Source organism: Triticum aestivum, chromosome 6A (assembly GCF_018294505.1).
Source record: "Triticum aestivum cultivar Chinese Spring chromosome 6A, IWGSC CS RefSeq v2.1, whole genome shotgun sequence".
Taxonomy (NCBI): Eukaryota; Viridiplantae; Streptophyta; class Magnoliopsida; order Poales; family Poaceae; genus Triticum; species Triticum aestivum.
In genome coordinates, this window is record NC_057809.1 from 588,069,777 (window position 1) to 588,082,121 (window position 12,345).

Below are 12,345 nucleotides of genomic sequence, written 5' to 3' on the forward strand. Positions count from 1 at the left end.
GTTTAAAAAATGATTACCATTTTTTTAGATTACAATCTTTTTTTAAAACACAGTTTTTTTAAAAATGGGAAAAATATTGAACACCGAATAAAATGTAGAAATACCAAACTTTTTTGGATCTGTGAACAATTTTTGAGATCCGGGCATCTTTTCAATTTGTGAACAAAATTTGAAAATAGGAACATTTTTTAACATGTGAACAACTTTTGAAAATCACGAATATTTTTAAAATTCCAGAAGATTTTTCAAAAAATAAACATTTTTTGAATTTGTGAGAAAATTTCGAAAACATGAACTTCTTTTGAAGTTTTTAACAATTTATGAAAACAGTAACAATTTTGGAAATTTAGGATTTTTTTAAAAAGCACAAACGTATTTTTAGAAATAGAAATAAAATTGAAAATTGGGAAAAACGAAAATAAAACGTAATAGGGAAGAAAAATAAATAGGAGAAAGGAAATGGAAAGAAAATAAAAAAGTAAACATGCAAAAAAAATGGAAAATAAAAAAGGGTTCAAACTACTAGAAGGTTCCCAAAACCGAAAAAATGGGCCAAAAAAATAGGCTGGAAACCAAAATCGAAACGTAAAACCTATGTAATGTGGTAAAATCTATGTAATGGGCTGGCCCAAGTTGATCGTGGCCTGTGCGGTAGGTCGGTAACGTGCTGCAGAATGTCGATAATCTGACAATGAGCACGCTGGCGGTGAATGGTGGCACACCCCTCCTTACGCAAAATTCTTCCACAACAACAGCTGCCAACAAGGTCTTCAAATTTCTCTTTTCGATGCTCAGTATGGGAGAAAATGCTGCTAATTTGTGTAAGAATATGGATGTATTTTGTGTCACTTTCTTGTGTTTTTTGTATCGTCACGATGTTTGCGATCAGCTTGATAAGTTATCAACAAAAAATTACAAGAATGGATGGAAGTTTTTTTCGTGAAAAAATATAGTAGCAAGTAGGATAGGAAGAGACTTTTAACTTTTCCTTTTTGAGAAAGGAGGAAATTTTTAAGTAGGAAGAGTTATGCTCGCGCTCAAACAACGAAAGCATGTTTTTTTTAGATGCCAATTTTCTAGGCCCTCGTGGGCCTTATTTCCGCCGAGCTGGTAACAAAGTTTTCCTTTTTCTTTCCCTCGAAGGAAAAAAAAGGTCCAGCTCCAACACGACCACGAGCTTCGCTCGCGATTCTATTCCTCTTCTTCCTCTGTTTCCCGTCCGTGGCCGCACCATCGATTTTACCCTTCACGCCCCTCTGACGGCCGCATCGGTTCCTCGTCGCCGGAGCCCCACGGCGTACGGTAACCCCGCGCATCCCCACCACGTAGGCTCCCAGTCAGTAACGCCCAGATCCAAAAGTCAGAATTCTGTTCTTGCCGCGGCGATTGCGTCGAAATCCTATTTTTTCAACTCTTTGCCAGTCAGTCTCTTTCATTCTTCGCTCATTGCCAACTTCAGCTAGAGTCTCCTAGGGGCCATTATCCAGACCTTCAGGATCCATCTACGGTGGGTTCAATCCCCCTCCTCTAGGCAGCCCAGCTAATAGGTTCAGTGCCCTTCAGCATCCATCGACCTTCGGTACTTTTTGGACAATTTCCGAGTTTTTAACAATGGGGATAGGTCATTGTAGCCCATTGTCGAATGCCAAGAGGAAATTGCCACCAGGTAGCCCGCAGAGACCATCTGCCAAGAGAACGAAACACAGGCTTGGAATCAGCAGTCTACCCAATGTAAGCAGACCACCAATGCTCTCTTTATTATTTTTGTCTTCCTGATGTTGGATCACACTCTGTGCTGTAGGATATTTTGAGCTCCATCACATCTAAACTGTCATTGAAGGAAGCTGCCAGGACAAGCATCTTGTCGAGTCAGTGGCGGCGTCTTTGGTTGTGCCGCGCCTACATTGATCTCAGTCATCACACGGTCTTGTCGGAGTCCGACAAGGAACGATCCTGGACTGGTCCTCGAGGTATTAGACTCAGCAGGCGCAAATTTATTAAGAGTGTTGGTGCACTTCTCCAGCAACACGAGGGTGTAGGGACCGAGGACATCAGAATCAGGCATGATCTCTGTGATAGATACGCGGGTCATATCGATAGATTGGTTAACTACGCTATTGCGTCGAAGGCGAAGGGTCTCATTCTTGAATCATGGGCAGTGAATTATGGGCCCACGACAGTGCCATATAATTTCCCTCTTCAGGTTCTTGATACAAAGGACTCAAACTTGCGCCGTCTGGAGCTTTGGTTTGTTTCTTTAAATCCGCCTGCTGGTTACAGGGGGTTTCAAAATCTCACTAAGGGCTCCTTTGATTCAAAGGAATTACATAGGATTTTTGGAGGATTTGAACCCTTAGAATTTTTTCCTGTGATGCTCGTTTGATTCGTAGGATTGGCATCCTTAGGAATTTTTCCATGGGATCCATTTATACTATATTTTGGAGGAAAATTTCCATCCACTCAAACCTCTTTGTAGAATTCCTTTGTTTTTCCTGCGCTATCAAATATTCTTTCAAATCCTGTAGGATACTATGGGACATGCCATCCTATTCCTGCATTTTTCTTATTCCTTCATTTTGATAATCCTGTGAATCAAAGAGGCCCTAAGCTTTGCCTGCGAGATGTTAGTATTACCAATGAAGATGTTCAATGTTTGCTGTCTGAAGGCAATCATCTAGAGTGCCTCCGTATTACCTACTGTAAGATGCTTACCAGTTTAAGGATTCCACATTGCCTGAATCGCCTTAAGGTTTTGCTTGTTCTGAGTTGCCCGCTACTTCAAGACATGACGTTAGATTGTGGAGTGCCAGCACTCCACTATAGAGGCTCATTGATACCAATGGAGTTTGCTGCACCTTTGGAGCTAAGGAAACTATCGATTGAGTTATTACCTTGCCATTCTGCTCTAGGATTCATCTTCAATGAACTCCCAGCAACTCTCCCACGTCTTGAGATGCTCTCATTAAGTTGCACACAACTTGAGGTTTGCATTTCCCCTGCCGTTCTTGTATTTTCATTGGTTATGTTCATATTTATTTTATGTTGGTTTCATATTTGTTGTATGCAGGGGGTTGATTCAGTGAGCAGGCTTTCCAAATTTCGTTCTCTGCATCATTTGATATTAAACTGGACTATTTCTGACTCTGCACGCGGGACAACTGATATCCTCGACCTTGGTTGTCTCCTAGAGGCTGCCCCTTCCATGGAGAAACTAGAATTGCATGTAAGCCTGTCTTTTTCAGCTTTCAGTTCTTCACTTGTATGTAGACATGAAGTTGTTTATGATTGTTATCCTAAGGGATGCAAAAAAACCGTTGCTCATAGTTTAGCTAAAGAGAGTGGACTTCACCCTAATGTTTGGGTGGATGATTCCCCTAGTTTTAATAAATGAAGTGAGACATGATGGAATTATTTGCGCAACACTAGTCTGTGCAACCTCCTGTAGTATTAAGCTATCATGAGGAATCCGTGATCTCTAACATGGACAGAGCTGATTGATTAATTGTTCCGGCAAATAACATGTCACCCGTGTAGCTTATATGTCTATATCTAGCGTCTCTTGTTATCTTATATGATTATCTCTCCTGTAAGTTTATATTGCTTATTTTATTTCTTGTATACATGTTGCTCCCTCTGTAAACTTTTTATAAGACCTTTTATTTCCAAGGTCTTATAAAAGTTTACAGAGGAAGTACAAGTTTGTTTGGTCATTCCTGATGGAGGTACTAACAAAGCGGTTTTCATGCTTATAGATGGTAACGGACCATTTCCTACACAAGCGGTACCGTCAAGAAGACGGCGAGCTGAGGAGTCTCCCTTCATGCCCGCACTCACATCTCAGTTTGGTGCATATAAGCGGATTCATCGGCGAGAAAGATCAACTGGAGCTGGCGCTTCATATTATCCACAATGCTACTGTTCTCGAAGCATTGAAGATTGATCCATGGCCGAGAACAGCTAACCCTGTACGAGCGCGCGTCAAGTCGGAAAACCGTCTTGCCAATGGTCGGAGTGTTGCATTGGAATTTCTTTGCAAAGATGACCACCGCAGTGTCGTCAGCGTACTTGAAGATGTGGGGGAGTAGTTAGTCACTGCTTTCCATTTGGCCTGCGTAAATGTATTTACTTCCTCCTTCCATATATATAGGGCCTAATACATTTTTTGAGGTGGCCTTTGACTATTTGATAAGATTAATAATATATGAGATGTATCATTCGAAAATTATATCATTATAGCTCCTTCCACTTACGAATTTGATGATGTGCTTTGTGTAACTTGCATGTCATATATTATTATTCTAACATGTGGTCAAAGTTAGCCTCGAAAAACGTATTAGGCCCTATATACATGAAAGGAGGGAGTACTCAGCTCAAAACTCGATGTACATTTGGAGATTCAGAAAACACAAATTCGAGTGTGAATAATGGCAGCTTTGGCCTAATAATACTTTGACACTATTCACGTACAATTTTATGTTTTTTTTCTATTATTGTAAGTCAAATTAGGAGCTGAGACTTTTTGAAGTTGAGCATCAACCATTGACGTGTTTCTAATTTCTTTTTTGAAAATGTAGATTTTTTTCCAAAAAATTCGATCTTGATCTTACCTAACGTGAGATCTCACGCAAGTCTCTCCCTTCTTTTTAATTTGTCATGTGGTGTATGCATGACTTGTAATTTGACCTTTATTATATGAATGAGATACGTACTACCATGTGAAAAAAAACATTTATGTACTGTACGCTAGGTGTGATAATATGCACATCGGTTCCTTTTAGACCAGCAGCCCTGCCCATCTATTATCTAACTCTCCATTATTCTTCTAAAAAAAAATCTAACTCTCCGTTGTTTTCTTCCTTAGAGTTCACTACCGAATCAGCTGGCCCAACACGGAAAAAACCATCTCCAGTCGACCAGCCAGGGTTGCTTCCGTATAAGCAGTGAGGTATTGTAATGTATCGGGCGAATCAGCCATTTCAGCTACTACAATAATATCATATTGCAAGCCATTAAGATGCACTGTTTTTTTAACTCTATACTCAAAATTGGAATCCTCGCTCCACCTCTACTTGTCACAGCGGTCCTCCGGCGAAGCGTGGGAGGACCAGGAATGGCTCGGGGAAGACGACCGGGGCAAAATCATGGTGGTCCGAGCAGCAGGGATGGCATCAAACGGAGGGGTGCGAGAACATGGGCGGTGGTGGAAGGAAACATGTGTTCTGAAATGTTCGTGACACCAATATTTGGGTGGATGGTGGGTGCACCATATCACCTGACCCAACCTTCAAATACAGAGTCTGGTGGGGTCGTTTTAGAGCGCGTTTAAAAAATAGCGAGTCCGGGCCATATGGCAACTAAACTAAACTGTCATTTTGGTTCAAAATTGTTATATTGACGGTCATTATGATGGGGCGTATATGACGACTATGCTTGAATTGGTCAGTTGTAACTGGCCAAACAGGGCGTGCTTCACGGGTTGGCCCAGAAGTACACGTGTCTGGCACGCGTGCCGACTTGACACACCAATTTCTTTTTTAAGAAGCCCAAAAGCACGCAGGCCGATGGCATACGATGCCAACCTGTTTAGCACATGTGTCATGCATGGGCCGGAAAAGGTTCAAAATAAGCCTTTAATTTGTAGACCAAAGCTAAATCAAACCCCCTAAACTTTTCACCCCTGAAATCAACACATCAAACTCTTTGATCCCGATATATTTTAAACCTTGAGTGCGTTCCCAAACAGGAATAGTGGACGAGGCAGGTTGAATCTCGGGATATTTGACAGCGGACGCGACTGGACTGGCCCATCAGGAGCGGAGCTAGTTCTTCTTCTTCTTTAACGCACGATATAAAAATACAGAAAAAGAGACACTTAGGAGGAATCGAGCTTGAAACCTGACACAGGTTAACTGCTCACGCTAGCCTAAAACTAATGGTTGTTAGAGCTACAATCAGAGGCCCGAACAGTTTAACCATACACAACAGCGTCAATATTTGAAAACAATTTTATAAGGGCAAACAAACATCGAAAAAGTTAACAAAGTCTCTGAAAAGGTTAAAAGTGCGAACTCTTTTTGAAAATAATACTTTTTAACAAACACAGTCAATTTTGAAAAAGCAAACATTTTTTGGAAACATGGGAACAAATTTTGAAACCTGAACACAATTTTAAAGTGCAAACACTTATTTTTTTGTAAAATGGGAACAAATCTGTAAGAAAAATGTTTGTGAGCTCTATAAAATGTCACGAGTTAAAATAATGTAGGTAACAGTTAAAAAAATGTTAATACAATGTAAAGAAATTATTTATGTGATTCAAAAAATATTTTGTACATTAAAAAAATGTAAATTTCAAAAATTATGAATACTTTTTAAAACACAATTTGAAACATAGTCAATTTTGAAAACAAAATAAATTTTGAAAAGGCAAACACTATTTGAAACACGAGAAGTTTTGAAAAAATAGGAACAAAATTTGAAACTGAAACCTTTAAAAAAATGTTTAAGCAATGTAACAAAATGTTCATATAGTTTTATAAAAGGTTTATTGTCATTAAGTAAATTTAAAACGTGTATTTGGCAAATGTTCCGTGTCACATTTTTTTTGTTTTTTTGGGGATTTAGTAAATTATTTGCGTTAAAAAATATATTAGAAATTATGAAGTTGTTGACGTTTTTTTAAGAAATGTTTCAAAATTAAAAAAGGTTTTCATTATACTAAACCTACTATGTCTTCTTTTACACAATGCGCTAAATATTATCATCATCAGCCACTGGGGTGATTAGCTAGGTGCGGCCACTGTCGAGTTCGACTCTTCTGAAGCTCGCTGTGTGCTGCTAGTATTTTTTGTCGCTCCTAACAGAAGACAAGTGGGTTCGTGTAGTTTAAAAAAATTATTGACATTAAGAAAATGTAAAGGAATTATTATCATTACAGAAAGCAAAAAGAGAATAAATCAAAAAAAAACAGTGCAGAGCGAGCATGCGAGCGACCACGCTTATCGGGCGGCCCGCTTCATCCTAATGCAAGCGAGCCCGTCAGCGATCCTTGCCGTGTCACCAAATACCAGCTAAACACCCACAATGTTTGAAATAAACTGGGATCGCAACGTGTTCAAGTTCAAGGGTTGATTTGGACCCATTGGGATTATAAATTCAAGGATTGATTTAGCTTTCTTCTATAAGTTTAAAATTTGTTTTGAACTTTTTCCTGCATGGGCTCAAGGCAAGGCCCGCGTCCTGACCTGACACGACCCGATTATATACGGGCCTCAACGGGCCGTGCTGTGCCGCCCTGTTGGCCTCATCACGTGATTGCGTAGACGCACCGCGCCACCTATACCTGGCCATTCGCCGAGCTTCAGGCCGGGCCTACCAAAGCGCAACGGAGAAAACCTAGGCCCGAGCTTGGCCTAGCCTGGCCGCCGGGCCTAAAAATCAGGCCTAAGCCCAGCTCATAAGTCGAAAATCCCGTCGGGTTGGGCTCTTCCTTAAACTGCAAATACGATGAGCCCAAGCCTGGTCCAGCCTGGCCATCAGGCTTAAAATCTAGGCCCAAGACCGGCCCGTGGCATGGTCGGGTCAGGCCGGGTCAGGCTTTTTGGGGCCGAGTCGGGTCGAGTCATCTGGGCCGGGCTGCCCATGGCGAGGTATAGCGCCACCCCTCCCTCCCGGTCGAGTGGCGCGCTCCCTCCGTCGCCCGCCTCCCGCCTCCCCCCACCCCAAACCCAATTCCCTCCTCTCCGCAACGCGCGACCCGTCGCACGCCCCGCCCCCCCTCTCCTCCTCCTCACCTCACCTCTCTCCCCTCTCCCGCCTCCACCACCCCCAATCCTCCCGCCCCATCGCGCGGAGCCGCTGCGGTCCTATCCTAGGGTTACGTCGTCAAGCTCCGCCCCGCGCGCGGATTCCGCGAACCTAGCTCGCTCGTCGCGCGCGTCGGAAGGGCGCCGTCGCGTTCGGGAGCCGCGGTGGCGGCGGCATAGGCCGGCAATGGTCGGGTCGGGGTCGAAGCATGCCGCGGGCGGGAGCGGCCTCGGCGGCGGAGGGGAGAGGCGCAAGTACCCGATCCGCGCCGAGGACTACGAGCTGTACGAGGAGATCGGGCAGGGCGTCAGCGCCATCGTCTACCGCGCGCTCTGCAGGCCGCTCGGCGAGACCGTCGCCGTCAAGGTGCTCGACTTCGAGCGCACCAACAGCAACCTGGTAATGACCCACTGCCGCCCGTCGCCTGAACCCGCCTTCTGTTTCGCCGGCCCGCGCGCCCATAATTCCTGTCTTGTTCGTCGGGTGTTGCATCATAGTAGCGCCATATGTTTGTCTGTTATATCTCGCAGTAGATTACTCAGGTAGATGATCCCGGCCTGTCATAGAACGCATCGATTTTTCGGTCATACTCATGCCGTCGATGAACCTGTCGGATAATTAGTAAGTGCAGATATCAATAATGTGCTTAGAACAATGATATGCCTGGATTCATATTTATGAATAAGGAAGTTTGGTAGCTGACATTGGATTTATGTTAAGCTGTTGAGTATACATGATTATATGAATCTGAACCGGCTGGATGATACCAGCCATTTCAATGATGCAAATATGTCATTCAGAGGGAATCCGACACGCTCCTTGGCTGTATTGGCTTCCAGCATTGTCTGCATGCAGTTTCATGTCTCCTATTCAATTCATGTCCGTCTTCATGCCACATTTTAGTTCGAGAATGACCAACACCGGTGCTTGTCTTGATGCAGAACAATATCATGCGTGAAGCCCAGACAATGATTCTTATAGACCATCCTAATGTTGTTAAGGCGATCTGTTCATTTGCAAATAACCAAACGTTATGGGTAGTTATGCCGTACATGGCTGGAGGATCTTGTCTTCACATAATGAAATCAGTCTATCCGGATGGTTTCGAGGAAGCTGTCATTGCAACACTGCTCCGTGAAGTTCTAAGAGGATTGGAATATCTTCATCATCATGGGCATATACATCGTGATGTCAAGGTAAATGCACATTCATATATATCTGAAGGATCTGCTGTTCCCCTGTGCTGAGCGCTACGTTGATTTCCTTTCTCTTTCTTTTGACCATAGGCGGGAAATATCCTAGTTGATTCTCGTGGTGGAGTTAAGCTTGGAGATTTTGGGGTTTCTGCTTGCCTTTTTGAATCTGGTGACAGACAGCGGGCTAGAAACACTTTCGTGGGAACTCCTTGCTGGTAGTCATTCTGACAAAGCAATAAACAATTAAATATGCTTTCATTTCTGCTACATAACCTTTTCTTGACACATGCTCATGTGTTGGCCCTTTTAATGATTAGGATGGCACCAGAGGTAATGGAGCAACTACATGGATATGATTTCAAGTAGGCTACTTACTGTACTGGATCACTAGTTAACTAGTGGGGTACCTTTTTTCTTCACAACTGCTTGTTAACTGGAGCTGCTTTGAACAAATATGAAATATATTGCAGGGCAGACATATGGTCCTTTGGAATTACCGCACTTGAACTTGCCCATGGTCACGCTCCTTTCTCAAAGTACCCTCCCATGAAGGTATACATACTCAAGCAGATACCATATTACTGCACTTGAACTTGCCCATGGTCACACTCCTTTTCTTATGATGTATGGTAGGGAGTAACTTCAAATTTCTGAGATTTTACTTCACTTATTTTGCTTAGGTCTTGCTTATGACACTTCAAAATGCTCCCCCCGGTCTTGATTATGAAAGAGATAAGAAATTCTCAAGGGTAAATATATTTGAGACGACCCATCACCTCTGTGTTATTTTTCTGAGGACTTATGCATATGGTTTCTTATAACAGCACTTCAAGCAAATGGTAGCTATGTGTTTGGTAAAAGAGCCTTCAAAAAGGCCGACTGCAACAAAATTGCTCAAGCAATCCTTTTTCAAGCAAGCTCGTTCCCATGATTACATTGTTCGAAAGCTTTTGGAGGGATTGCCTGGCCTTGGCGCTAGATATCAAGCTTTGAAGGTACACTGGTTTAAATGGTGCATGGCTATTTATTGGTCACTTGATCTTCTTCACTCTTTAATGTGGGATCTTAACTATTAACAGGAAAAGGATGAACATTTACTTGCTCAAAAGAAAATGCCTGATGGTAGAAAGGAAGAAATCTCGCAGGTGCTAATTCTAAATTTGTAATAGATCATTCCTGAAAATGGCCCTATTGTTGGAGTAGTAAAATCAAGCAACTATTTTATCTTTAATTGCGGCCTTTTGGCATGTCTTGTAAGGGTGGTAGCCACAATAATTAATACTCCCTCCGTCCCATAATATAAGAACGTTTTTCAAGCTAACAGCTTGAAAAACGTTCTTATATTATGGGACGTTAAGAGTATTACTTATGGCATCGGTAATCATGATCGCCGAACAAAATGTGCATTTCATGTTGGTTTCTTTATCCAAATGTTAATTTTTATGTTTCCCCATAACATGATTAAGCATATTGATATGACCTTCTTTCTGAAACTTTGCTAATTAGAAAGACAAACGGGAAGCTTATAAATTTATGATTAAATCAGGTAGGGTTGGGAGGACATGGCATGACTACGTGATAAAGGCCGACATTAGAGTCACTCATGTATCTTCTCAAACAATAGAGTTCAAAATTTAGATGTGGCTACATTTTTAACACATCCTAGAGATCCCCCACTATCAATCATAACGTTTTCAGGAAACCTAACGCACATATGCACATAACGTTTTGCCTGCGAGATGTTAGTATTACCAATGAAGATGTTCAATGTTTGCTGTCTGAAGGCAATCATCTAGAGTGCCTCCGTATTACCTACTGTAAGATGCTTACCAGTTTAAGGATTCCACATTGCCTGAATCGCCTTAAGGTTTTGCTTGTTCTGAGTTGCCCGCTACTTCAAGACATGACGTTAGATTGTGGAGTGCCAGCACTCCACTATAGAGGCTCATTGATACCAATGGAGTTTGCTGCACCTTTGGAGCTAAGGAAACTATCGATTGAGTTATTACCTTGCCATTCTGCTCTAGGATTCATCTTCAATGAACTCCCAGCAACTCTCCCACGTCTTGAGATGCTCTCATTAAGTTGCACACAACTTGAGGTTTGCATTTCCCCTGCCGTTCTTGTATTTTCATTGGTTATGTTCATATTTATTTTATGTTGGTTTCATATTTGTTGTATGCAGGGGGTTGATTCAGTGAGCAGGCTTTCCAAATTTCGTTCTCTGCATCATTTGATATTAAACTGGACTATTTCTGACTCTGCACGCGGGACAACTGATATCCTCGACCTTGGTTGTCTCCTAGAGGCTGCCCCTTCCATGGAGAAACTAGAATTGCATGTAAGCCTGTCTTTTTCAGCTTTCAGTTCTTCACTTGTATGTAGACATGAAGTTGTTTATGATTGTTATCCTAAGGGATGCAAAAAAACCGTTGCTCATAGTTTAGCTAAAGAGAGTGGACTTCACCCTAATGTTTGGGTGGATGATTCCCCTAGTTTTAATAAATGAAGTGAGACATGATGGAATTATTTGCGCAACACTAGTCTGTGCAACCTCCTGTAGTATTAAGCTATCATGAGGAATCCGTGATCTCTAACATGGACAGAGCTGATTGATTAATTGTTCCGGCAAATAACATGTCACCCGTGTAGCTTATATGTCTATATCTAGCGTCTCTTGTTATCTTATATGATTATCTCTCCTGTAAGTTTATATTGCTTATTTTATTTCTTGTATACATGTTGCTCCCTCTGTAAACTTTTTATAAGACCTTTTATTTCCAAGGTCTTATAAAAGTTTACAGAGGAAGTACAAGTTTGTTTGGTCATTCCTGATGGAGGTACTAACAAAGCGGTTTTCATGCTTATAGATGGTAACGGACCATTTCCTACACAAGCGGTACCGTCAAGAAGACGGCGAGCTGAGGAGTCTCCCTTCATGCCCGCACTCACATCTCAGTTTGGTGCATATAAGCGGATTCATCGGCGAGAAAGATCAACTGGAGCTGGCGCTTCATATTATCCACAATGCTACTGTTCTCGAAGCATTGAAGATTGATCCATGGCCGAGAACAGCTAACCCTGTACGAGCGCGCGTCAAGTCGGAAAACCGTCTTGCCAATGGTCGGAGTGTTGCATTGGAATTTCTTTGCAAAGATGACCACCGCAGTGTCGTCAGCGTACTTGAAGATGTGGGGGAGTAGTTAGTCACTGCTTTCCATTTGGCCTGCGTAAATGTATTTACTTCCTCCTTCCATATATATAGGGCCTAATACATTTTTTGAGGTGGCCTTTGACTATTTGATAAGATTAATAATATATGAGATGTATCATTCGAAAATTA

At 42.1% G+C, this 12,345-nt stretch overlaps 2 protein-coding genes across 3 annotated transcripts; both read left to right on the forward strand.

Moving 5' to 3' along the window:
- Positions 1-2,585: 2,585 nt before the first annotated feature.
- Positions 2,586-4,225, forward strand: LOC123131171 (uncharacterized). Its single transcript, XM_044550904.1, has 3 exons — positions 2,586-2,983; positions 3,068-3,223; positions 3,753-4,225. Exons 1-3 carry the CDS (start codon positions 2,705-2,707, stop codon positions 4,083-4,085), a joined length of 768 nt encoding a protein of 255 aa, XP_044406839.1. The 5' UTR covers positions 2,586-2,704; the 3' UTR covers positions 4,086-4,225.
- A 3,554-nt stretch (positions 4,226-7,779) lies between these two features.
- On the forward strand, positions 7,780-12,345 carry LOC123131172 (serine/threonine-protein kinase fray2). 2 transcript variants are annotated; one of them, XM_044550905.1, is made up of 11 exons: positions 7,780-8,205; positions 8,748-9,002; positions 9,093-9,217; positions 9,320-9,364; positions 9,473-9,554; positions 9,683-9,751; positions 9,827-9,997; positions 10,082-10,147; positions 10,870-11,103; positions 11,188-11,343; positions 11,873-12,345. In XM_044550905.1, the coding sequence occupies exons 1-11, from the start codon at positions 7,993-7,995 to the stop codon at positions 12,203-12,205; spliced, it is 1,749 nt and encodes a 582-aa protein (XP_044406840.1). In that variant the 5' UTR covers positions 7,780-7,992; the 3' UTR covers positions 12,206-12,345. The 2 variants fall into 2 exon arrangements, with proteins under 2 accessions (XP_044406840.1, XP_044406841.1); XM_044550906.1 differs by lacking the exon at positions 11,873-12,345 and having other exon boundaries at positions 11,030-11,103; positions 11,188-11,329.

Excerpts from the sequence above, each read along its gene's own strand:
- LOC123131172 (XM_044550905.1), top strand. The coding sequence starts at position 7,993 with ATGGTCGGGTCGGGGTCGAAGCATGCCGCGGGCGGGAGCGGCCTCGGC. Across the intron at positions 10,148-10,869 it reads GAAAGGAAGAAATCTCGCAG|GTTTTGCTTGTTCTGAGTTG; the intron begins GTGCTAATTCTA and ends AATCGCCTTAAG. Across the intron at positions 11,344-11,872 it reads TGGAGAAACTAGAATTGCAT|ATGGTAACGGACCATTTCCT; the intron begins GTAAGCCTGTCT and ends TCATGCTTATAG.
- LOC123131171 (XM_044550904.1), top strand. The coding sequence starts at position 2,705 with ATGCTTACCAGTTTAAGGATTCCACATTGCCTGAATCGCCTTAAGGTT. Across the intron at positions 2,984-3,067 it reads TAAGTTGCACACAACTTGAG|GGGGTTGATTCAGTGAGCAG; the intron begins GTTTGCATTTCC and ends TGTTGTATGCAG. Across the intron at positions 3,224-3,752 it reads TGGAGAAACTAGAATTGCAT|ATGGTAACGGACCATTTCCT; the intron begins GTAAGCCTGTCT and ends TCATGCTTATAG.